Source organism: Xiphophorus maculatus, chromosome 7, assembly GCF_002775205.1.
Source record: "Xiphophorus maculatus strain JP 163 A chromosome 7, X_maculatus-5.0-male, whole genome shotgun sequence".
NCBI classification, from domain to species: Eukaryota; Metazoa; Chordata; class Actinopteri; order Cyprinodontiformes; family Poeciliidae; genus Xiphophorus; species Xiphophorus maculatus.
The window spans coordinates 7159368-7186909 of record NC_036449.1 but is presented as its reverse complement, the minus strand read 5'-3'; the positions used below and the strand labels follow the sequence as shown (position 1 = coordinate 7186909).

General features: G+C 41.6%; 1 protein-coding gene across 7 annotated transcripts in view; it reads left to right on the top strand.

The window, feature by feature from the left end:
- The window catches only part of LOC102222986 (mitogen-activated protein kinase kinase kinase kinase 4-like), a 104228-nt gene that overhangs the window by 474 nt on the left and 76212 nt on the right, over positions 1-27542 (top strand). For all 7 annotated transcript variants that reach the window (XM_023337102.1, XM_023337101.1, XM_023337103.1 and 4 more), the window contains exon 2: positions 221-286. In XM_023337102.1, the coding sequence (XP_023192870.1) occupies positions 221-286 (66 nt within the window). The remainder of the gene's footprint in view (positions 1-220; positions 287-27542) is intronic.

The window sequence follows — 27542 nt, the reverse complement described above, 5'->3', positions numbered from 1 at the left end:
CGTCTTTCTTCGCAGTCGTTGTGTTTTTTTTTAAAATAAAGAAAATAAATGTGCTGCACCGTAGTGACACAATCCCCGCGGTGGCTTTTCTTTGTCTAGTATCCGCTGGCAGCAGAGGCGAGCCGGGCGCTGCCGGCTTTATACACCAAACGAACCTGAATGCAATTACGAGCACGAGATCAATTAAACGTCCCCCTCTTTATGTGTGTTTTATGTCCAGGATCCAGCTGGGATTTTCGAGTTGGTGGAAGTAGTGGGGAATGGCACCTATGGACAAGTGTATAAGGTTGGTGAAAGCTTCCATCAGTGTGTATGTGTGTGTGTGTGTGTGTGTGTGTCACAGTGTCTCTCCTGAGCACAAACCGGCGGAAACTGAAGCACAAACATGCAGCTATGTATTTTTTCCTCTCTCAGCCTCAGGAAAACGTTTATTATAGCCGACCATGCCCCCCACCTTCACCCCCGCCCTCCCGCTCCTTCCTCTGGGACCGGAGCGCTCTGGCCTGGATTATCTCTCTGATAGCGTTTTGGCCTCTCAGCTGCTTCTCTTCCATCCCGTATTATTTTATGCATTCAGCGGTGCAAACAGTAAAGAGAAACGCACACTATTTAGTTTATTTTTTTATTCCATTAGGAGTTCCTCATTCCCGACACCCCCACCTCTCTCGCTGCTTCTCTCATCCACGCCCCAGTTAAATATCCCCTCCACAGACCGTGCTTGGCGTTGGGCTGATCGGGCCAACCCCATCCGTGCTTGACAGGCCTTTACCACGCTGACCGACTTGTGCGCCATTGGGTGGGCGGTGTTTCATTGCGCATTTGTGCACACCATTGCCCAGCAGGCATTTCGCCTAGTGGCTCCGTGCTGCATTTAATGGGGATGTAGGCCTGCCCATCCACTCGCATCCATGTAGCAGAGAAGGCATCCGATGGGGGGGGGGGGGACCTGGTGCTCCTGCAACCCAGATTCCCATCAGGGAGGAGCAACATCAGGATTCTGTCGTTGGCTGATGGAAATGAGGGAAAAGAAGTCAGATCTGACTGAGTTTATGTTGATTATAAAGGCCTGTTGGACAGCTGGGTGCTTAAAGAAATCTGCTTTACACTTCTGGATGCGATTGAGTGATTTCTGTAGTTTATTTAACAATAACAGCTCTGGAGGGATTGCTTAGTTTTTTGTAAAATCGGGAAAGATGTCAGGAGATTATATCTACAGCATTCACAAAAAACAAACCTGTGATTTATTTGACAGGCTGTACATCTGAGCTCTATGAATTAAAGGAAGCTAGTAAGTGAGATAATTGTGGATTTATCGCAGCTGATGTCATCATCTAAGCAGCTTCCAGTTATGTCATTATATATGTATGTGTATTATGTATGTGTCTAATGTTTCTGTGGGGAACTGGTCAGCTGGCATAAACACTTTTTCTTTGATCACAAGGCCTGCAAAATGTGGAACTTTGTGGTCATGCAGCAGGTTTTGATGTTCAGTTCCCCCTTTTGATTTTCTTGAAATCCGACTTTTTATTTTTATGTTTTGTGTGGTCGTTTATAATGCTATTAAATAAGACTTCTGTGCAAACGTCCACGACACACATGCGCAAAAGAGGAACACAGACGTCACACAGCAGCGCACCGTTTACAGAAGTAATGACGGATACCGCCGTCCACAGATCGATCTTTAAAGCTGTTGAACCGCCGGCTTCAGCCACTGCTTGTTTGGATTCACCGCGTTCTCGCATGTCTCACGTCAAAGGCGAAAAAGTTGGATAAGGTGCGAGCTGACCATTCTGACTGCAGGCGCTTTGAAAAGTATTGGATACGTAGATGTTTTTTTGGGGTGAAAAGACTGGAGTTCTTTCAGACCGCCATGAAAAAGTTGGATATTTGTTTGCTGTGTGAATGTCAGCTATGACATTTGGCATGCAGTGTTCAACAAATACTGCATTCCAAACGGTTCTTTTTGATAGCGATTTTGCAGCCTTCCTGTATCACTCGGTTGATTATGTTGTAAAGCACACGATATTTGGTGTGGTACAAGCTATATGGTAATTGCCTTGTAAAAAAAGAAAAGAAAAAGACATTTGGGCTCATGATTCCGAACGAATAGTAAGGAATTTTCAGTAAGTTGTTACAAAATGTATTTATTTGTATTATGGATGGACAATGCATTAACGTTGGTGTCAGAGGATGTTAGTAATTCTTTCTTACCCTCTCCGTACCGGTCCGATTCGTAAAACTGCACCAATATCATGAACCCATATTTATTTTGATCTTGTTGCCATTTGTGTTTGGTAGTAGGATTGGCATGTAGTTTTTTGTTTGGAACGTGTGACAGTGGTAGTGAAATATGTATAGTATTGATTATTGGTATAGAAAGATTATTACTGTATATTGAAATCTGCCCAAATTTCCATATGGGTACATCCCAAATTTGTGTGAATTCAGTTTAGAACAATACCAGATTGGTCTAGATCAGTTACAACATTTTAGACTTCATTTCAAACTTGACTGAAATCAATCAATCCATCAACCAATCAATCAGTCAAATCACAAAATGTCGATTCAATGCCATAAAGTTCAGTCCAACTCAATTATAACATCCAGTTGATCATGTAACGTTCAAAAGAAAGAGCCCATCTGTTTACAGAGAGTTGTTTACTTTGCAACAATCCTCCATCCTGAGCAGGCATGTGGTGGCAGCGGACAGAAAAAGCTCCTCTTTAATGGGGAGAAACCAGTCTGTGAGATGAAAGGAACAGGAATGATATATAATTTAAAGCAATGAAGGCCAGGAGTACTTCCTATTGGAAAGAAAAACGGGCAGCGTTCGAAAAGATTGTGGTAGAAACAGCTCTGTCAATGACTTGTCCCAGAAAAGGAGAAGAAAATAAGATAATTGGTAACATTTTGAAAATGTTGACTTTTTCTTCTCTATTTTTGGCATCAGTAGTGAATAAGATAGGTTTGGGGAGTGCGGTTAGAGTGTGATTCTGTCGTACTGCTTTTCATTTATCAAAGTAAATGTCTTCTCATAATAAGACTTTTGATTTATCATCAATTGATCAATTCCAATTAATGATGTTTAAACCCTCTTAAAACTGTCCGTATTGTTGGGATTGTTGGATTCACTATTTCTTCAATAAATAGCTATAAATTTGAAAATATGACTGAATGCAGTCACTGTGTGTAGTTTACTGATATAAATCACACTTCTTTATGCGACTAGTGTCCTAAAGAAGCGTTTCACTAATGGGAATGTTTTTCAAGAGCAATATTTGTGTATGGGGATACATACATAAGTGGTCACATTCATAGTTACGAAAAAACTAAGTATATAGTTATCGTTATCACAACACTACCACAAAATATCGTGATAAATAAATAAAACTTTTACGTCCCCATCGCCCAGCCCTACAGCTACATTTGTGGGGACCTCTCTGCGTTTCTTGCCCGACTCTACAACGCACACACAGCCCGGTATGCCGGTGGAAAAAAACTGGAGCTGCTGCAGCAGAACTGGGTCGGAAAATGTGGGATCTTCCAACCCAATTAAAATTGTTTCTGTTACTCAGCGGAATAAATATGCAGGACCCTTTCTGAAACCGCTGCCTGTGGGGCAGCTCTCTCGCACGCACGCACGCGTCGGGCCCAGCACCCGTACCGTACGGCGTCAGCAGCCGCGGAACAATCTCGAGGTCCGTCGGGTCTCCGCTTCTGAGGGGGTATGAACGAGCAGTAAGCGAAAGAGCTTTGAGTCCGACTTCAATTTGGTGCTTTTATGCACGGTGAAGCAGGCCCCGAGGCGAGTTCTTGTGGTTGCCCGCTCTGCTGTTACACCATAATTTGAACAATGAAGCCCTCCTCCTAATTAGGCACAGTGGATTCATTGGGTTATGATTTTTTTGTTGCTTTGGGAGCCAGCCTTCCCCTCCCCTCTCACGCCCTCCCCGAGAAGCAGACGTTGGCCTGCTCCGTGGAGTTGTTTTCCTCTTCTTGTGACTGGGGGCGGGGGCCCCGGCGGCGGCGGCAGTAAACGTTTCATTAAAGCCGAGTGTTTGTGGAAATGCTCAGACGGACTGGAACACAAACTAAACGTGACATTTTGGGTTTAGTTCCCCAGGATTTAGTGAGTCATACCCACGTCTGCCACGTGGGTTCTGACTGAATCTGACCCAGTAACTTGCATGTGAGTGTGTGTCTTTATCTGCGTTTTGGTTCGCTCGATCCCCAACACTTGGCAATTTGCTGCGCTTTCTTGACCAGCGAATGGCTGAGGAGGGTGACCGACGGAGGTGCTGCAGCTGTTGAACGTGACGTTAGGGGAGGAGGAAGCAGCACACCAGAAAGAGGAGCTCTCAAATTAGCTGTATGGAAAAAAAAAAAAAAAAGACTGGGAAAAGCATTGATGAGTGTGTTATTGCACCGTTTTTATTGGACTCATGCAAAGAGGCATTTGGTCATTAAATGCAGTGCCTTGCAGACATATTCACACTCAGCCCCGTCACAATAACAAAATTGTGCTGGACGATAAATCGCCCCAGAAATTATTGCGATCAAAGATGATATTGTTGTTTTTAGACATTTTTCAACTGATAGCACTATAATGATGCAAGTTAGTCCTCTCCAAGACTAGTAAACTTGAATTGAACACGTCGCACTGCAAGACATTATAAATATCCAAAATAAAACACAACAATAAAGAATAAATATGACGGAAACTAAAACCACACACACAAAAATAAAAAGAAAATCCTGCTTGCAGATTGCTACAAGCGCTGGACGCAGCAAAGCTGTTGTAGAAGGTGCCCTGGTGCCAAAGTAGACTTATTTCATCTGATATGCAAACTATAGCTGCAGGGTAACAAGAGGAAATGTGTCCCTCCAAACTCAGCATGGTGGCAGCATCATGGTGTGGGGATGCTGTTCTCCAGCAGGTTGGCAGAGTTGATTGGAAGATAGATGGAGCTTAATACAGGGGAATCTGCTGTTTATGCTTAAGCCCAATCAAAGTCCAGATCTAAATCCAACTGAGAACCTCTGGCAAATACTTCCTTCCAGTCTGTCACGTAAAATCCCCCCACTCTCTACAAACGCATGCCGAAGGTATGATGGGAAATGTGTTTTTAAAAAGTGTAAATGTGTGCACAATGTATACTGAGTTTGTCTACAGAGTAGAGAACTCTGCCGTTACAGAACAGGAATCCAACAAGAACAGATGATTTAAATGGCAATACAAGCGAGTACGGAAGTTAGATATTTCATGTTTTTGTTTTGAAGGAATGGAAAATTAAATCACCTAAAAGAGAAAAACTGGATTTTAAAAAGCCTCTGGGGGTAAGACCACACTCACAGCTGGTGGGTCTGGAAATCCCCCTTTCTGGGGAAATGGTTTAACCCATTTAGAACCGGCTGAATTAAAGACTTACTCTGCCTCTGTTTTTTTATATATTTTTTACCCCGAAATCTCCGCTCCTCTAATCGTTTCAAGCTCGCCGAGACATACTTCCTTTAAGTTCACGAAAGGTTGAGGAAGCGCGAACGGATTCCAGCTATTTTGTTTTTCTTCCCCCATGAAAAGTGGGCCAGAGGACCGGAGCTTGTTGCAGCGAGTGTGTGGACGTCTGCGGGGGAAGCAGTGAAACGGAGGAAGTCATCAGACTTCCTCCTCCTCCATCGCACCAAAGCCACAATCAAAGCTGGCAGCTTTGGTGCGATGGTTAGATTAGAAAACCACAGCCCTGTTCCTGTCGCCCCTGTCATGTAGCGGCATAAATAACCGCTCCGTTTGTGAGAACTTCGAGAAGTCCAGCTGAGATTTGGGACTTAAAAAAAAAACACACACACACACAAACAAAAAACAGAGTTAAGATGGAGGGAATGTTCAGACGTTTTGGTGTTGGTACAGATCCACTCCATCAGTTTATCCAACAAAACTCCCAAAGTTTCCATTTGAACTAATGAACATAGACAAACATACAAATAGGGTCTGTTGTAGGCTTTCTGGATTATATAGTTTGCACATATTAAAGCTACTTGCCAGACATTTTGGTAAAATCAATCAAACTCACTTGTGATATATTTAAACACCTACAGAATGATATTTCATTGTCAGTTTTTTAATTCCTTTCCTGATTTAGCTGTAGTTTATTATTTTATCAATAGAAAACCTACAAAAGTGCCCATACCTCTGATGACATCACAAAAGGCATAAAGTAACAATTTTGAAGTCTTTTCGTTACTTTTCCCTCTCCATTTGCTTGTTTTTATGCAAGCATACACTTTAAAAGTAATTACTTGTACATACATGTTTGTCGTAAAACACATGGAAGTGGTTTGTAAATGTAGACTGGAAAGATAATATTTCTTTATAAACAATAAGGGAAACATGGGCATCACTGCAACAACAGAGACTAAAAAACAGCTTATTTCCCCCTGTAGTTAGAATACTAACGCTTAATACAAGCGATTATGTTCAGTAATATTATCTTCTTGTATTTTTAATACACTTAAATTTGACAGTGAAGGCAATTTAGAGATGAAATAAACAACGTAACTCATTAGGAGTTATACAGGTAAAAGTGCAAAAAAAACAAAAAACAAACGTGAAAAGTTTGCAAAGAGGCACCAACGGATTCGTATAGGTGAAAATTCAGAAGACGATTAGCAGCTATGTCATGCAAATTTTGAGAGAACTTTGAAAATATTGTAGAAAAAGGAAAAAAAATAAATAAATAAAAGAAGAAAATGCTAATTAGACGTGTTCCCATCTACTAGTTTAGAGCGAATTAACCAGGCTAGTCAATTTTGTCAGATGTCGCATTACATTAGCACGGCTGTAATAAACAAAAATAGAGGTTGGACAACAGCAGAAATGTACAATTTACAAACATCTCAGAAAAACCCGGAGAGCTTTTCAGGAATGTGTTACTGCCAGGCAAGTTGTAGTTGTTCAGTCTTGTTGCCTGGGACTGGCGACGCGACATGCCGGAGAGAAAGAAATGCAACTCCAGCGCACGCCGAGCGCGTTATCAAGTGACTTAAATGTTCAGAACTCATTTGGCAAGTGTGTTTCCATCTCGACCTTTAGCGGAAAAGCCCCAAAAAAATTAAAGCAAAATGATTTCAAATTCTGCAGGTTCCATCAACCTTTTCTAACGTGATACTTCAACATGCGCATAAATAAAACTTTGATGGAAGCAAAGTTACTGTCGTCGTCACCGTTTGTATCTGACGAAACGATGCGATTAAAATCCACACTTAATTACCCGGCTGCGTTTTGATCTTAGTGAACACTTGTCCATCACATGTCATCGTTTTCAAAACACAGTGCACGGATTTAAAAACCGCCATGTGAACAAGTCCGTCCTAATAAATTTCATCTGCAGAAATGTACAATAAAACTCTTAACCTTAGTCTTTACTAGGATAAACTGTCCATATCAGGGCTGTAGTAGTTTGCAATGTAGCAGTCTCTACTACTTTATTTGTAACTCAAGCGCCCCTGATGTGGTGCGCTTCACCACATCAGGGGAACTCCGTTGTCAGACGTTATGCATCGCAGGTGAAAGGTGCATGTGCGCTGAACATCAGTAATCAGCCCCAGCGTGCGCTCTGAGGTTCATATTTGTGTTGAATGGAGTGGGTGGCAGAAGCTGCAGACAGGAAATGGTTGCCATGCTAATGTAACGATTCCCATATAGGCTACAAGTGAAGCTGAGGACGTCAAAACAAGTCAAACTAGGTATGAAACAGCATTTGGAGCAACCAGAAGTGGGAGGTATGAATGTTATTTACAGTTTTGGTACAGATGACGCGCGGTCCCTCGAGTCGGTTTCACTTCCTCTGCACCTCTTTATCTGACCTTGGCACAGAAAAGACGCTTGTTTTTCCTCTCCGCGTCGCTGATAAAGTGAATCTGGGTGTGGCTTTCCTCCAGCCGGTCGTCAGCCAAGCAGAGCCCCGTTGATGCGCAGGCACCAAATGCACAGGAGATCCTGCACACAGACGTCGTCAGTCTGAGTGTTCATGCTCGGACGTTTGGTGTTTTTAGCCTCCAGGGACTCCATTTAGAGCCTCACATGCAGTTTGGTTCTTCTGTATTTTTAATGTGTTAAATGCTTTCACTCCATATATTGCCAGATTTATGCCACCTTCATGAATCATGTAAGATTCTCCCTAGATTAGGCCTGTTAGTTCCAGTATTTAAAAAGTGAAATAAATGTAATCTGAAGCATTATTATCCTGTCTTGATCTAAGCTAGGCCTGCTGTTGATTACGTCTACCGTCATGGCTACAAAACTAGCAAAGCCACTGAATAGTAATTATTTCCTTTCATTTAAACCAGAGTAAGGAAGACTAGCCCCATAAGGACAATAAGCGTAGGCTGTTATATTTGTTGAAAACTGAAAAGGTAACTCTTGCATTTATATTAATGTTAACTGAACATGAAATATTTTTTACATTTTTCTCATCGTTTTCTTTCTGCTCCTTAATCACAATCCTCCCATCCCTCTCCGTCAGCTTAAGCACATTGGTCACTAAAATTTATTCTAAGTGTTGACATCAGGGTCACCACCAGCTGATTGAAAAGGCTTTCTGCATGCAGAGGGGGGATGCGGGGCACATGAAATGCAGAATCCAAAGCAGCAGTCGTTGCAGTGGATACATTGTGTAGCTGTAGTTCTTTATGTTCAAATATTATGTTAACGCATTGTCTTGAAAGTATTAGGGTGACTGTGGAGAGAAGGGAAAGGGAGGAGTAGATGTCACCCAAAAAAGGCAGAAAATTTGGGATAAAAACATGAAAATTTCTGAACTGGATCAGTCAAATAATTTGAACTCAAATTTTGAGCTTAATCTCAGAATGTTTCTAGAAAAAACTTCGACGTTTCCAAAAAGTGAAATTTTTTTTAAATTATTTTGGGGATTTTTAAAATGTCCATGTTATTTTTCTATGACATTTCTGCAATTAATCTCTAAATTTCGGAGTTTTTTGTGCAAGTTTTTGACTTTTGCAGCTCAGAAATGTCCTGTTTTTTGTCTAGAACATTTCTGAGATAATTCTCAGAATTTTGGCAGGAATTTACTCCTTTTTTAATATGCCATCATTGAATAGAATAAACATAAATTCACAAATAGATTTTAAGTGCTTTTTGCGAAGGATATTCAATTTTCTGCTCTTCATTGGGAAGCAGGTATAGGAAGCCAATATTAACATGGCCAGCTAGCCGGGCTATCTGCTCAGGTAGCTAATGCTTCTCTTTTTCTCTGTTATGCCTGCTTTTGTAATGAATACTTTTCATAAAATCCACAATAAAACCAAGATAAAATATACCAATAAGTAGAACATCACAAAAAATATACCAACATACACATACAAAAGAGAAAAAAACCCTTAACCCTAGTTCAGTTAAACAGAAAAAAATGTCTAGAGGAGAGGTAGGTTTTCACGAACACTTTGTTCAGAACCAAACCAGTTGGGTGATTTTTGCTCTGAATCTGGATTTTAAGTGAAAGATGGTGAAGGTCCATGAGAACCGGGGAAATGTAAGCAGGAAATGGGGTCTTGGAAAGCGACCTCTCGGCTGAGTTCTGGACCTTTAATAGGCGGGACACTGAGCCACGGCTTAGGCAGGAATAAACGGAGGCAGGTCAAAACAAAGGCGTGTTTGCTCCAAGCCTTTGTTGGAATTTGTTGTAGTTTCAGGAGTTTCCAGCTCCTGAAAAGATAGCGGGAGACCTTTTTTCTTTAGCTGTTTTTTTTTTTCGTGAAAGTATCCAGACAGAACTGCAGCTGCAATTTGTTCTTCATATTTAATTTGATTGTAAAAGTTTAAATCTAGGTTTTTATCGAATGGTTTGATATTCTCAGCTGAAACTCGAACAGATTAGACGATATCACCGGGAATTCCCTCAGCAGCAAAAATCTTTCATTATGATTTTAGCTGGATTAAAATATCCAGCTACTAATCTCTGCTAAACATTTATTCAGAGTATTCAGAATGTTCTTTTGGTTTTTTTTTTGTAACAATAGCTGAAACATTGTCTATAAAAAGTATTCGCCGCCCTTGAGTGTTTGACCCTTTTTATAGCTGTATCAGTTTTGCTGTGCAAAATGTAGCTTTTTTTTTTTTTTAAAGTGTGTTGAGTTAAAAAGAAAAAACTTTAATCAAGTAAATTTGTAGAAGGACAATTTACACGGTTGTCAATTAGTAGCACAAAAGAGAAATCTTATCGGAAACACATTTTCTTTCTCGGAGTTTTAAGTCGGAGGCTATTAATAGCGTGGCCCCGGCTCCGTAACGTGGAGGAACTACAAAGCTGTCAGGAGGAATGGACTCATGCAAAGCTGGCTCACCGGCCTTCCGGCTATTCAAACTGGAATGTTAGCCGTGCCTGCCGTGACCTTTCACGGCGCAGGAAGTGAAACACGGCCACGGCCGACCGCGACAGCAGCAGCAGTAAAGCGAGCGGCGTCTTCACGCCGAACTTTTCTTTACAGGCCGGCATGCATCTATTACCGTGACCTTTCCAAACGGAGGAAGAGGAAGCTCTGCAACTGATAGCGGCTACAGGAAGTCAACTCTGCCTTGATTTGAGACTGGAAAGTTGTTTATGAGCTGATTCAGAATTTAGCGTAAAGTTGGACTTCAGATTGTCTTTTGTCCGAATATGAGGGTTGTTTTTCTTTCTTTAGTGCTACTGCATGATTTTCTTTCTTTTTCTAACAAGGTAAATCTTTGCACTGTTGTTAATGAGTTTATTCAGAATGACCAATTCTGCCTGCTGGCTATAGTTCATCTAAAAATAAGACCGAGCCTCTGACATTATCTGGGTCATGTTCTATAATGCTCACTGCATGGACTGCTGCTGCTCTCTGGAAATATTTGCACATCAGCTGGAAGACTTCTGTGACTTTTTTCTCTTGTTTTCATCACAGATGGCATTTCGTGGAAGCTGTTTTTTTTTTTTTTTGTTCTTTTCTAAGCACATTTAAAATTTTTTCATTTGATTCATAAGATGCTTATTATAACGGTCAAAAAGAGAAGACATCTGTCGAAAATGGAGAAGAATTGCTATGCAACTTGCTTATTAACTCATAATTGACGTATTTATTTCAGTAATGTCTTTATAATAAATAATGATGATTTAATGCTAAAATGGAAGTTATTGCTGAAGATTTTACACATATTACAACACTACAGTTTGAAGTGTCAAACTGCTTATTGGGATAATAAAAGATGAAGCGTTTGAGCTGTTGCTTTATAAAATCTCACTTGATTTTAGCCACATGTGGCTGTTGGCTTATCTACATGCAGACGAAATTTACAAAAATATGAAAAATAATTTTATGTCACAATTACTGCATGTACGTAATATTTCATATATAAACCCCATATAAGGGGATAGATCCGATTCATATAAAAAAATTGTTTCAATATATAATGAATTTCATGAATGGAAGAAAATATAGATGAAGCCAAATATTTACATTCACTGTATTGCAAAGAGGTACTTTTTTTCCCTCTCATTGTCCAACATTAGATCAGATTTTTGTCCATTTCAAAATTATCAAAATTATTTCCATTTGCTTTAGGCCTGTCACGATAAACTTTGCCGGACAATAAATTGTCCCAGAAGTTATTGCGATAAACGATAACATCGTTGTTTTGAGACCATTTTCAAGTAATATAATGGTGATGGCGTAATAATGGAAAAGCACATTCTCAAAGATCAACAAAACTTTCAATTCTACTGAGCATTTAACACTGGAACCGGAAAACATTTTAAATGTTCGCAATAAAGAAACAAAAAAACAAATATATTGGATTAAGAAATCTCTGTAAATAAAAGTATCCTTTGAAAAAAAAGGGGCTAGTTGAGAGCAAAGCACCAGACTGAAGACTTTTGTTGATTTTGGTAGAAAGAGAGAAAAGAGAAAAACTATAAATCACGCAAATGGAATCTATTGAGCTCATTTTAAATGATTTATTACAACAGGCCTAATTTGTTTAATATCACAACAACTGTTTTATTCTTTGAAACTTTCTTTTGATTCAGAGGTTTACTCACATCTGCCTACCTAGTATTTGGTGAAATTATCTTTTAAACTAAACCGACCTTCCAGAAACTCCTCACAACGGTTTGCTGTAAAAACGTCCCATTCCTCCTGACTGAACTGCTGTTGCGTGTGTGATGGCCGCTCCTAAACATCGACTTTGTTGTTGCGCCAACATGATCTCAAAAATCTGCCGAGACCCCCGCATGCAGACACAGATGACAAACTTTACGTCACACGGGCTTAGCTTGTTCAGCTGCAGAAGATTAGTCCGACAAAAGTCTTGTTGAAGAGTAAAAGAGCAAATGTTTCTCGTTTAAATCTTCGAGCGATGGGTTCACAGCCAAGAGCGCTGCGTCTACGAGTAGACAGATGTCAGAACTAAACAACGGCTGGAAGATGAAATTGAAACTAGGGGTGGGTTGAAGAGGAATTAGAGGAGAAGCGCAGAGGAATTTCATTAGAGTCTGAGCATCCTTCCCTCTCAGCCCTGGTCATGTGTTGCTGGGATAAGGATAAAGGGACGGAGAGTGAAAATCGGAGGGAGTGCGCTATGATGGAAGCCAGTCCACCACGGCGACTGTAATCCTTCAGAATCAGATGGCACATTCTGTAAGCAGAAGGAGGGAAATAGGGTTAGGATGGATCCAGTTCAAGAGGAAAACGTAAAAAATAATTTAAAAAAATGGGCTGAACTTCTCTGATCCCAACTATGTGACCAAATTTTTTTTTTTACATATTGTAACAAGTGAGTGTTCTCACTTTTTGATCTGCCTGTGTGTGACTTTGTGAAGAATTGTTGCTAGTGTGGGTGTAGCTTTAAACTCTGAAGCGATGCTAACGGAGGTGCACGACATGAAGGACAACGTGCGATGATAAATGATTTTGGTGAAAGTCACGATTACGATATGACTTCTGATAATTAAACAACTGAAAGGTGTTGCTTCCGTCCTGCTTTTGGGGGAAGCAGGAAGGAAACATAAATACCAGACATGAGGAAGTCTATCCAGTTTCTAGAGAAAAAAAATTGATTACTTCTGTTTCACATTTTTATTGAAAGGTTACCTAGTTGTGTTTTTCTTTCTCTTGTAAAACATTTCAATGCCTGGACTGCAAAAAACATTTATTGCAATCCCGGCATTTCTTCTCAGTACTTGTATTGTGTGCAGCAATAACTTCGATAACGCTAAAATTGCGACATACTGTGCAGCCCTAGATGCCAGTTATTTTAGCTTATGCTCTTTTTTTTGTAGCGATACCTAAAACTCACAAGATGAGACGCAACATGGAGCTCATGAGGACACAATGGGACGACATTTTAATGTTATTTTTTTTTAGAAAACTTGAAAGATCAAACGTAAGCTGCAAAAAGGCCACTGTTCTATATTTTCATTCATTTTCCCACAAACTCAACAAGTGGTTGTCTTTTTTTATGATTTCTCAAATCTTTTCACACCATTTAAGGTCAGCAGTACAAGATTTTTCAATGTCCTAGTTGCTATTGATAGCGTGCGCTTTGATTAGCTTAGCGTACCCCTATAAATCCAGCTGTCGGTTGTGATTTCTGCCTCCTTCAGCATCATCTTGCAGTGCTTTCGTATTATTTGAGTCGTTTTTGTCACTTTCCTTGGCCAAAAGGAACTTTTACAATTCCTTCTGGAAACCCAAAATGTTGCCACACAAGTCATTTAGAAGTAGCTCGGCCATTTTCTGTTCCAACGGGTGAAGCCATGCTAACTGCAACCAGCTAGCGCTCGCGAGATAGCAGTCACCTCAAGGGACTTCTTAAACAATGTGAAGTTTTAATATTGCAGCATCTTTTATCACCAGCTCTTGTTACACAACTATTACTTGTATTACAAACAAGATCTTTTTTTCTTTCATGTATTCAAGCCAGTTTAGTTATGAATGTTTTTAACAGGAAGCAGTTAAATGAAGGGTTAATAATTAAGTAATGCCTAAAGTAGAAATTAGGGCCAATGTAAAATCCATGTTCTGATTTGTGAGGATTTGCTAAAATTAATAATTGAAATAAAATAAATACAGAAACCAATCCTATTTTTTCTCTTTAATTACATAAAAAGAAGAAAGTTTGATTCGGTCTGATTTTCTACAAGATTTGCATATCAAGATGTTTAGCTCATTTAATCTTTAAAGCGTCGCTTCTTAAACAGACTTCTTAAACATGAGCAATGTAGGGCCAGTTGTTGGGGTTATATAATTGGTTTTTACTAATGAATGGACCTGCTAGGAATAATCAGTCAGTACAGTCTGTAAGTTGTAGCTATAAATCTAACATCAGGCTTCTATCTAAGGGAGAACTACATTACATCTAATCTGAAAGGAATATAAAGTACACGCATCCTCTATGTTTTATTAATGTTAACAATCTAAAGAGCTCGCGCCGACTTTCCAGAAGCGCTAACATGCTAAAGTTTGTAGATTCTCAGATAAATGCTACAGATTTTACCTGAAAATGTAAGATCGTCTTTGTCCCCGCTGACATGTGGATATGAATCCATGCCCCTCGGTTCATAAACCTATCGCTCCTTTCGTGCCCGCTGGCTCATGTAGAGATGGTTATATAATACAGTGTGCTGCAGTGGTAACGTGGTGGAGGGATGGACGCTTGCAGACGGTGTGACCAGATGGCTTGTTGAGCGTATTAGCTGCGTCTCTGTGTGTTGAGGCAGTGTAGATGGCCACAGAACAAACGCAGTCGGATTTAGGTACGGTTCACAAAATGTGGACGAAGCAGCATTGACTGGTTGAGCTATTCTGAATCAACTTTTATCAATATCCTCTCTCCCCCCCCCCCCACACACACACACACAGCAATCACTGTAGCTTTAAGTTTCAGTTTGATGTACCACTCTGCTAAACAAATGATTTCTTAGTTCTTGTTTCCTATCATTTATCATCTTCCTTCTGCTTGCAGTCCACAGAAAAACGGATGCACAGGTTGGCCTTATCAGAAATGTTTCTTGTTTTCGGACTGAAAACTATTAACTTTAGCAGAAGCTGCAGAAATGTCGCCGTGTCAACAATTGTGGGGATCTAGTTAACCAAATGCATGATCATTTGTTTACTGGAATGAGGACAAGATAGAATGTTTCCAATATTTTTGGCACAACTGTAAAACCTTGTTTTTTCACAGAGTAAATGTTTCACAAAACAACAACCTTATTTTATTTTTTTAAAATGTGCAATCAGTGTAGAATCTTCCAGTCCAATTTTACTAATCCATATATTTTGTTTTTCATGCATGAACTAGTAAATACTCGCTTTCACTGAATAAAATAAAGGTTTTATGAATCTCCGACTGTGTTTTATTAAGATATGCAATATCCACGGATGTTGTAACAATGGTCTGACTTCAATACACAAGTAATTTAAAAGTATTAATCTATTTCTCCTTTGCAATCATAACAAACATAGACTGGAAATATTGAGGTGACTACAGGTGATCAAATAAAGTCCAGACTTGCTAAAAACTGTCTAAAGTTCTTTGTTTTAGTGTCATACCTAAATGCTAAATTTTGCTGATCAGTGTTTACAAATCATTTGAATCTCGCCTGTCCTTATAATATAATTGTTTTTTCCTTGACTAAGTCGTCAAAATTAGTTTATTTAAACTATTTAATAGTGGTGGCTTCTCCGTTGCTAGCATGAAAACGTTGTTGCTACGCATCAGCTGACCCAAGAACATCTTCCTGTCTTACATCAACATGATAATCTCAGTCCATTTCTTTTTGCATTGGGCGAGTGGAATGTCTGAATTGTAAATTGGTCACATGAAACACAGCGCCCCCTAAGGTAAGAATTTTGAATAGCAACGTCGGAGGCTCCTCCAGCCCCAATTTCAGACGCAATAGCGCTGTTGCATGTGTAAAATGTTCTGAAATTTGAAGGCCAATGTCATTTCCAGATTCAAAATCTGACTTCTTTGACGACTGCAATGAAGCAATAGATTTATAGAGTTACGTTTAAATTATTCATCTTGATATCTTGGGCTTCTTTTATTTTACTCGTGTTGACAGCCACTGAGTCAGGCTTCACTTTGACAAGAGATATCATGGCAATTTAATATTGCAAGATCTCATTCCTCAAAATCTCATTACGTCCCTAGTAGGAATTATTTAAATCCACCAAAGTCACTTAACAAAATTACCAAGCCTTTTTTTTTTTTTTTTTTTTTGCGGAGTCGGTGTTTTTTTTCAGGGCACGTTCAAAACAGTCTTTTTTTTATTTTTTATGAACACAGCAATCTCGTAATTTCTTTTTCCGTGTGGATGTACATAACTGCTGAAGACTGACGCTAACACTCGTATTTCCAGGGTTGGATAATCGGTCACATGTTTCCAGCAGTTCTAGACGGGTTTCAAGCCTCTCTTTCTGCTTCTTCCCAGCGCTCATCATGTATTGATTTTCCACAGCAGCCGCTCACATCTTGTATAAAAGCCTCTTCATGCTCTTATCTGTGACCTCCTGCTGCCTGATAAACTAACTGAAAGCCTCTCTGTTTAAATCCAACATGGCCGCCACTTTGGCTGGGTGGCAGTCAGACGGTTTTTTTCCCACTGGAAAACTTACGTACTCTATCCGTCTTGTATATTTTGTATGAATAGACTATATACCAGTATTTGTACAACATCCTCTTGGTATGTTGATCAGTGTTTACAAATCATTGGTATATTCTATAACAATATGCTTCAAAGCTTTGAGGTTTGCTGAAGGGTAGTGCATGCAATAACATATTTTAAGGATTTCTATAGACTGGAAGCTGTATGAGTCATAATATTTCTTTACCCTTTTTTGAGTGAAATAAATTGAATTTTATCACTTTGAAAAAGTTGTTCCTTTCAATGTTGGTTTGTGAGTACAGATGCAAAGGTCTGAAGTTTTGTGGCTGATTTTCCAACCTGCGTTTTTGTAAAGCTTCGATACCAAGCTTGCTTTGAGAGGAATATTTTTAAAGTGTTTTTCTTGGCTTTTAAATTAAATATTTATATTATGAGAGAGAGGCAGAGGCTACATCAGTCTGTGTAAAGGAGATGAGTCGCTATAAAAATGGGATTATAAAAAGGTTTATAAATAGGTTTTCAGGATACTCCCACGCCCCAACTTTCTTTTTTTTTTTTAAACGGATAAATACATTTTAGAAAAAGGCGGGGCACAGTTAGCACAGTTAGCTAACTAACATCATTACTAAAAATGCAGCCTGTCTGTGTATTCCTGAGAGAACATAGGCAATTAAGTTGTCAAAAGGCAAAAGGTCGCCAACCTTTCAGAATCCTGCATGTCAAAGTTGAAAGAGCAACTTTCCTGTACTTCATTTAACCATTAGCAGGCAGCTAACTTTCACTTAGCTTCCTCTGGCTACATTTAAAAAAAAAAAAAATACCCCACTGATGCTTGAAAATAGCTAGCCTTGTGCTTTCTTTTCTCAGTAATGGCATCCACACCATAGCGTGTTGCTGTTAGCACCACCTGATAGAGATTAGTTTAGGTTTCTCAGTGCAACACTATTTTTGAGGTCACAAGTTTTACTGTACTTCCCCACCATAAACGTGTAAACGAAGCGCCTTGTTTTCAATGCAGTGACCAGTGATATGTCACCTGCTGGACTTTAAAAAAAACAAACTGCCATGAAGAGGTTGGTCACATTCAAACTTCAGTGATTTAAAACAATTAACTATAAACTAAGTGTGTCATCAAGGTGTTAGGGAAGTTTTCTCTGTTTTCAGTTTAAGAGCAGCTAATTGAATTTTACATTCATGCTTGTTGTTTGCAGTACGCAACGAGCCAACAGAGGCCAATTGTGGCTCATAAATGAAACTCTTTGGTCAAAGTGTGAAGGGATTTAATATAACTTCCTCTGGGTATCTGGTGGAAGGTCTCTCAACCTAACCTTGTGACTCTGATAACTTCAAATATTAGTGAAGAAAAACAAACCAAAATGGCTTCATCAGTGCTGTACAGTAAAGAACATCAATGACCATCCAGGACTGTTGGACTGAGGAGATGGATTTTGTTTGAAGCTGGCCCTTCTGGGCCTTGAATAATAATAATAAAAAAGTGGGTGTACCAGATAAAAGCCTGACTGGTGTCCAAATTTTTTGGCTTATTTCAGTCCCCCCTCATCCCCCTTGGATGTCTGCACGCCGGCTCACTCTGAGCGTCTGGCCAAGAGTCTTAATGACGGTTGTCAGCCTGTCTGAGCTCCTGCGGCCTGGCTGGACACGGTGGACGATTGCTGCGAGTGTGTGAGAAGTTGCTTCGTGGGGCGGGTTACTGTATGGGTGGCCATCTGGAGAGGAGAAGGGGCGGGAGGGGGTCTGTTTGTGCTGAGTGCAAGCTTAAGGGAAGTCTTGGGGAGCAGACAGCTGAGGGAGAAGTCACGGTTGGACATTGGTTGGTCGATCTTTGTTTTCGGGACAGGAGTTCGGTTCGGATTCGCTTTAACTTGTTTAAAGTTAGAAAAAACCCAACCATCTGAGGTCTGTATTTGGTGGGTGCTAAGGTGAGACGAAACCATCTAGTTGGATTATTGTCTCGGTTTGCTTGTCAGCACACAGTGTTAATGGTCTGAAACCTGCTCCTTTCCAGCTGCCGCCTTTTTAACTGTTTGGGTTAATAGATTTTTCCACACTCAGGGTTCACCTTTCAGAGCATAAAGAGCAGTCCTGGGGTCTCCTTTCATCCCCTTCTGACTGTCCTCTGCCTCTTTCTCTCCCCCACACCCACCCACCCACACACGCATACACGCACACACACACACACACACACACACACACTTCTTGCCGTGGTCCTAATAAATCCCATTTTGTTGTCCTGGAGCTCCGCGGCTTCGTTCAGCCCTGCATGCGGCGAAGGCAGCTGGCGGGCCCAACTGACGGCCTCATTAGCTTTTTGTTTTCATCTGCAGCAAAACACTGAGCCGGCCTGAGCCAGTCACCTGACCGCAATCCTAGCCGTTCGATTGGACGGCTGAGTCAGCTGACCGCGAGCGTCGGCTGCGATTGGCTGGGAGTTCCTCAAAGCACTTCCTCCTGTAGCCGGGCAGACTGCGCACACTCCCATGAGGATCGAGGAGAAAACACACACACACACCCACGCACACACACAAACACACACAGATAGGATGAAATAGTGTGTGTGTGCGTGTGTGTGTGTGTGTGTGTGTGTGAGAGAGAGAGGCAGTTGTGGCCTGAAGTGCATTTTTGCGCAGGAATCATCATCTGTTTTTGTTATAAAAGCAGACTGTGGCCCAGTGGGGGAAACATAAAGGTCCATTTCTGTCAGGCAAAAAACATATATATATATAAAAAAAATCATAAACAGGTTGAATCAATCTGCGTTTGTGATTGTGTAGCGAAAATAATGTCTTAATCGGTGTTGTCGTTTGGTTGAAGGGACTCTATATGACAGAGGAGGTTTTCTGAAGCATACCGCAAATTCTTCCCTTTGCTCCTCACCCTCATTAAATCTGGGTAGAAAAAAAACAAACAAAAAACAATAACGGGATGAATGCAGCAGATGATGTTGTGACTGTTTTTTAAAAAAATCCAGCACATTTAAAGGATAAGTAGAAGAATTTAAGGAGTCGAAGAAGCAGTTTCACCTTTTGTAATGAATATTAGATTCTATTAACCTTTTAGCAACGCATCTGATCAGTTTATTTTTGTTTTCATTAGTGATTATTTATCTAGTTCATGGATGCAGAGCCAAATGTATTTGTAGCTCTCAAAGTTTTCCCCATTTTACAAATCACATTCACAAATGTGGATGTTTTTATGTGGAAGGTGGGATGAATACAACTCATGTTTTTCCTCCCCCCACCCCCAAATAAAACAAGTGCAGAATGCATTTGCATTAAGTTCCTTTTTTATCAGACAGGCTGATACAACCCTGCTAAATAAAATTAGTCAATAGCTCTCTTCAATCAGTCATAAATATGAAAAGAGTACGGCATGACTACAAACTTAGCAAGATATGGCCGTCAGCCTAGACCAGGGATATCCAATGTGCGGCGCAGTTGCCCACCAACATGCCTTCCACTGAGGAAGCGGAGCCTGGGGACTCTGGGTTGGGCTCTCCAATCTCTGGGGACGAGGTCGCCGAGGTGGTTAAAAAGCTCCTCGGTGGCAAGGCCCCGGGGGTGGATGAGATCCGCCCGGAGTTCCTTAAGGCTCTGGATGTTGTGGGGTTGTGTTGGTTGACGCGACTCTGCAATGTCGCATGGACATCGGGGGCAGTTCCCCTGGATTGGCAGACTGGGGTGGTGGTCCCCCTGTTCAAAAAGGGGGACCGGAGGGTGTGCTCCAATTATAGAGGGGTCACACTCTTAAGCCTCCCTGGCAAGGTCTATTCAGGGGTCCTGGAGAGGAGGGTCCGTCGGATAGTCGAACCTCGGATTCAGGAAGAGCAATGTGGTTTTCGTCCTGGTCGTGGAACACTGGACCAGCTCTACACCCTCGGCAGGGTCCTGGAGGGTGCATGGGAGTTCGCCCAACCAGTCTACATGTGTTTTGTGGACTTGGAGAAGGCGTTCGACCGTGTCCCTCGGGGAGCCCTGTGGGGGGTTCTCCGGGAGTATGGGGTACCGGGCCCTTTGATACGGGCTGTCAGGTCCCTGTATGACCGGTGTCAGAGTCTGGTCCGCATTGCCGGCAGTAAGTCGGGCTCGTTTCCGGTGAGAGTTGGACTCCGCCAGGGCTGCCCTTTGTCACCGATTCTGTTCATCACTTTCATGGACAGAATTTCTAGGCGCAGCCAAGGTGTTGAGGGGATCCGATTTGGTGGCCTTAGGATCTCATCTCTGCTTTTTGCGGACGATGTGGTCCTTTTGGCTTCATCAGATCGTGATCTGCAGCTCTCGCTGGAGCGGTTCGCAGCCGAGTGTGAAGCGGCCGGGATGGGGATCAGTGCCTCCAAATCCGAGGCCATGGTCTTGAGCCGGAAAAGGGTAGAGTGCCTTCTCCGGGTCAGGGGGGGTGTCCTGCCCCAAGTGGAGGAGTTTAAGTATCTCGGGATCTTGTTCACGAATGGGGGAAGAAGGGAGCGGGAGATCGACAGGCGGATTGGCGCAGCGTCTGCTGTCAAGCGGGCGCTGTACCGGTCCGTCGTGGTGAAGAGAGAGCTGAGCCAAAAAGCGAAGCTCTCGATTTACCGGTCGATCTACGTTCCCACCCTCATCTATGGTCATGAGCTTTGGGTCATGACCGAAAGAACGAGATCGCGGATACAAGCGGCCGAAATGGGTTTTCTCCGTAGGGTGGCTGGGCTCTCCCTTAGAGAGAGGGTGAGAAGCTCAGTCATCCGGGAGGGACTCAGAGTAGAGCCGCTGCTCCTTCACATCGAGAGGAGCCAGTTGAGGTGGCTCGGGCATCTGGTCAGGATGCCTCCTGGACGCCTCCCTGGTGAGGTGTTCCGGGCACGTCCCACCGGGAGGAGGCCCCGGGGAAGACCCAGGACACGCTGGAGGGACTATGTCTCTCGGCTGGCCTGGGAACGCCTCGGGATTCCCCCGGAGGAACTGGAACAAGTGGCCGGGGAGAGAGAGGGAAGTCTGGGCCTCCCTTCTGAAGCTGCTACCCCCGCGACCCGACCTCGGATAAGCGGAAGAAGATGGATGGATGGATGGATGGATGGCGCAGTTGCTGTTTGTGGCCCTCGGAAGGATTTTGTGTGGCCCTTGACCACAACTCAAGAATCGCATTTGTGACGCAAAAATCTTTGACTACTTTGCTTCATTCAAATATTGTTTGTTTAGTTTATAGGGTAAAATGGATAAAAAAAAGAAAAAGGTGTTGCTCCATGGTAACTCAGGAGTGGAGACGCAGCTCAGGTGAAACCGTCTGCTGGCAGGACAATCTGGCATTTAAATAGCCAAGAAAATTACTTGCTGAAAAAGTACTGCTGTTTGACACAAGTGAAATAAGAGATGCAACAAACATGTGGAAGAAGGTTTTCTGGTCAAATGGTACCAGAATGATATTATGTATGTGGTAGAAAACTAACACTACTCCTCACTCTGAAACAAACTTCATATTTGGTTAAAAAAAAAATAAAAGAAACTCATTGATGATTCTTCTTCTGGCAGCTTGTTAATGATAGACCTCACTATAACTGGTTGAAAGTTACATTTCCATGTAAATACTGTCTCTTCGAAGTATTGTGCTTTCCAAGTCAGTTGTCTTTGGAGGTGTCAAATTTTTAACATTTTCCCCCATGATTACATCTATATTTGGTTTTGTGGAGCCACAGTTATGAGAGAGTTTGAGCTTTGCAGCCGTGTCTTGACATGAGAAAAAAAGTATGAGAGGAGCAGGAAGCAGAGAGACCCACCCACTGCGCTTGCAGGGGCACATACTGCTTTAACAGCGCCTAATAAAAATCAGTCACTTTGACAGCATCATGACTAACAAAACAGGGAGCTGTGGCGTTGTCTTATTAGAAATGTCAAATAAGGGTGCTGTTGTGGTGCAGGGGAAAAGCACAACCCACGTATTGAGGCCTTAGTCCTCGTGACGGTGGTCGTAGGTTCGATTCCCGGCCTGGCGACATTTGCCGCATGTCTTCCCCCTTTCTCATTACCCTGTTTCCTGTCGAACTACTTTCAAATAAAGCCCACTAGAGCCAACAAAACCTTAAAAAAAAAAAGTCAAATAAATATTTTTGCAAATCCCAGGAAGTGTGTTTTTGGGTCTAGAAAGCAACTGTTTGATTAAAAGGGCTATTTACTGCTATGAAAGCGCAAACAGTGTAGAATCCTCCGGTATTCATGCAGTTAGCCAGCATGAAGATGCTAGCTGACTGTGTTTGCGTCTGTTATCTTCTATTTCAGATTTACCTCCGGAGAAACATTTCTGTGTTGTGGATGTGTGTGTGGCTTTTGGCTGTGTTTGGCTGTGTCCTGATAATGCTGACAGCAGCTGGTAGACAGGTCACTGCAGGGTCAGACCCTCACCCATCCCCCGCCACTTCTCCCCAGGCTTCAGCAGGTTGCTGTAGAGACTGATTTGGAAAGTGCTTAGTAGACAGAAGCTAAGCTTCAAAGTAAGTGTAGTCTGTGGGTGATGCAGTAGGTAGGAGTCCCTAATGCTTTAAGGGGATACAATTAAGCAGTAATAAGGGTTTTATGTTGTAACGCTTGATTTTGTGTGTGTTATCCTGGATGTGCATGTTTTCATGACAGTATACATGTGGTAGTAATTTAGCATCTGAAGCTACAGGAGTGCAAAGTTTTGTATCAGACCAGACTATGCTACTCTGAAAGGATTCTTTTGCCTTTGTGTGAGAAAATGTCCTGCAGTACCCATGCCAATCCAGTAGATGGCAGTCAAGAAAAAAAACTACATTCAACTTAGAAGAAGAACATTCTTTTGTGATTATTTTAAGTGTATTCCCAAAAGGTTCTTTGTTGTTCAGGCTGTGCATCCACACAAATTCGGAGTTGTGGAAAACTAGAAATGCTAATTTTAGAAATCAGATTCCAGCGTGGATGAGTTCAATTTAAATTAAATTTAAATAATAATAATAATAATAATAATAATAAAATTCAGCAAAAATTTTGAGCTCCATTTTGAACCGGCTGTGTTTAATTCCGTCAAAGTTGCTAAGCGACAGGATTAGAAACTGTCGCTTAGCAACAGAGAGACGAATGTTTCAGATATTTCCCTGCTTTAACACACCTGATTCAGATGAATGCTGGTCAGCAAAGTCCTGTTAATCAGCCATCAGCTGCGATTAGGTGTGCTGAAGCAGAGAAACATAAAACACATTTGATATAATCTTTTTTTGCCATGTCTAGCAACGTTTTGGACTGTCACTAAGGGGCTGGAAATGCCTCCTAGAACCAGGTCGTTTGCAACTGACAAATCACTACTAGAGATTCATCCAGAAAAATAAATGTTTTACCTGATTTTATTTTTTTGACATCTTTTTGTATGCCTTCTTAGCATTTTATCATGTTCATGAGAACATTGTGAAGGCACATGAGAAGGTTGTGACTCTATTGTTTCGCCATTGGTTGACCACAAGAATCCAGCTGAAAACAATTCAACAACCCTGTCAAATGTGTGTTTTTTTTTTTAAATAAATAGAAAGTTCTTTCACCAAAATCTCAGATTTCAAGAAAAAAAAAAATCAAAGAAAAGATCTGCAAAATATCAATGTCAGCGGGGGACGTGCTGAGTAAAAATGCAAACAGAGTTTGTATTCCCTGTTACTATTCACGGAGTTAAAAAGAGGATCTTATCTGGAGGACAGGATTATTATCAAAGATCCTGATTGGGACAGGGAACGCTATTGTTGTTGTTTTTTTTCTCCATCACCCATGTAGCCGCAGGTGTGTGTTGGATGTTCAGTAAACTGTGCAGGATTGGCCTCAGATTCTCAGATCCACAACTAACTGTTTTCTGTCTCTTTAAACATCGCTGGCTTATTGCCTACCCCCGGAACAAGTCTGGACCTGTTGGTGGACGACTCTGGCTGCTACACCTGAGTGTGTGTGAATGTGGGTGGGTTGCGATATTTTTCTGTCCACTCTGAATTTATACTTTGGAGTGAAAGAATGAGCTTATCCCTTTTTATTAGAATGACCTCCTATATTTTTGTTATCTGTACTAAAGAGTAGAGCAATGTGCATGAATATGCAACTTGAAGAGCAGATGGTTTGGTTTATTTTTCCACTGTAGCCCATTTTCTGCTAGACTCCGGGGCAGTGTAGAGTGCCTATGTTAACTGTACTGCACGACATGCTTAAAAGTGAAGAAAATAAACCCAGTTTATAGTAGCAATGTGACGACACCTGTGAGTTTCGTAGTCTTTATGGGTGGAATTTAATAAAGATGTCTGTCTTTGCGAACCTACACCAGGAGGAGCTCTTGCTCGTCCGCCATGTTTTTTCCACATGCAACAGGTGGCGTAGCTACAAAATTTCAGAGGTTTGCGATGCGGAAATTTGGTCAAATTACGCCATTTAAGAGAGACAAGATGCCACAAAATTTGAGAGAGCACATCGCGCTCTCAAATTTTGTAACTATGCGGACTAATCGTTGCAGAAAAACGTGGCAGGTGAGCAAGAACTCCTTCTGGCAGAGGTTTGCAAAAACAGACAATCACGTCAAGCGTAAATCAGCTGTCACCGTTGCTGCAGGAACAAGCACATGCATATAGTGTGTCTGGGTATTTCCCCCAGTGTATTATAAGCCTGGCGGGCCACCAGACTTTACTTGCGCCCTCACCAGGCGAACCGTTGTTTTTTCATTTACTATATAGTTTTTTGTACAACAGTAACAGTGATAGCAAAGATGTGCTAAATTGTCTATTTGGCGAAACGGTTGGAAAAGCAATGACAATACAGTAATGGCAACTGAGACGGAGCTCAGTTGCCAACAACTAAGACTGACAACTTAAGCGAATAAAGTGACAAGTCGCGGATAAAGGATAAAAAAATGTTGGACACAAAATCTATATTTATGTCGATCGTATTTGTGTTATTCTTGTCTTTTCTTTGTAGTTGGTATGTAGGTTTTGTTAATAATGTCTTCCACTAACATATTTTCAAATTTCCTGTCAACTTGAAACATTTGTTTTAAACTCAGAAACACGGTAAACCGCTAAACGACTCACAAGCCCTGCTCTTCTGGGGAAAACCCTGGTGTGTGGATTGCCTTATAAAACTAAACTGCATTAAATCAACACAGGAGATTGTCAGAAACGTATGCTTAAAAATTGCCTCAAGTTAAATCAAGAGGAAAAACTGTAAATAGTAATTACTCAGCACACAGTAATATCATTGAGCTTTTGTCTACTAAATCTCTCATGGTTTCCCTTTCAGTCGGAGATATAATTAGCACATCAAGCCATTCATTTCCTCTGCTTTCTCACACCATGTTCTTTCCCTTCTCCTCTCCATGTCACACACTTGTAGCTCCCTCTCAGGGGAGAGTGGCATTGGTGCAAAGTGCTGATTGCTGTCAAGGGCTCTGCTGCATGCAGTCTGCTCTGTGTTACTTGACCTGATTCTGTCACACACTACAGGGATCATTAACACATAAAAAGGTAGATAAACGCTCCCTGAAACAATCTACCGGTGCTAAGGCGGCAACTTCCGGATGTGGAGCGATGGTATTTCTTGCATCAGGAGTGAGACTTGCTTTGTTTAAATATAAAGACAAAAATAGTAGATATGGTTAATTAGAAAAATTTGCCAGACTCTCACATGATAAATTTCTTAAGCCAAGTGAAAGGCTCATTGTTTATCTTTTCCCATCATGCCATTTCTCTGCAGCGAAACCGCTGTGTAATCGCCCCGACCGTCCTCTGCTCCCCCTGCTGTCGCTTGTCATGTCTCCTCCTCGTTGTTCTCCACCCGGTGATTACAAAACCCTCGGTGTCCTGCCGCCTCCCATATTGTTTGATCCCATGGCAACTTGGGAGGGAGGCTGGGATTGATGGTTATTTTTGGCCCCTCAGCTGATGAGCTGCGCAGGCCCCTCAGACAGGAAGTGCCCACACTTTGGAAGTGATGAAAGAACGCGCAGCGATGCTGTGGGTCAGTGGGAGTAAACAATGACATGTTAAGAACTTCCATTTTACCCCTTAACCTTTGGGTCTGTAAAACTTGAATTGTTGATGTTTTAGGTTGGTTTTTTTTTTGGCTCTGCAACGTTTGATTAATTTGTCTTTGTTCAAATTTCCGCCGTTTTACATGTAATGTCTCTTCCAGTGAGGATTGGATCAGGAATTTAACCTTAATTTTATGACGTAACTACTAAACCGGTATTTTAGGGTGTTTCTTACATAATAGTCCGGTAGTTTCGGCTAGATTTGGGATCAAAATTTTGACTTTTCAGCTGGTGGAGTTTGTCAAACAAAACAAACTCTTTTAAAAACCTGTTCCCCCTCCTTGTCTGTGGCGCTGCACCAAAAAGCACTGACACAAAATCCTCTGAAGAAGACATGAGCGCAGCTTCCTTCTTCACAAAATGTAAGCAAACATGGAGTGGCGTCAGATTCCAGCAGTTGTAGGACTCCTCTTTTGACGAGTCATTTCTCCCGCTAGCGCCAGACTCACATGCTTGTTTTGGTTGCATTTACCCACAATGCCCAGCGCTCTTGTCCGCTTCCTGGAGCGGTCTCCAGTCTCCTTGGCATTCACATATGCATTCAGACCAGAGTTCACCTCCCCAAACTAACCGTACTCTCTGGACAAACGTACTAGAGTTGGATTAAAGCGGGACCAAGCAGGGCTGATGTGAACGCGCTCTTACACTCACCACGTTTGCCGAACATCTCGGATGCCATGGCAGCAGCAGCAGCAGCATGTTTGAATCCTGTGACTTCACACTTTCAGATTTAAAAATAAACCAGAGGCAGAAACGAAAAAAAGATGATGCAAGCTCTTCCTAGGAAAACACCTGAAGGAAAATTATTATTATTTATTTATTTTGTTCAGCGGAGGATTCAGACGC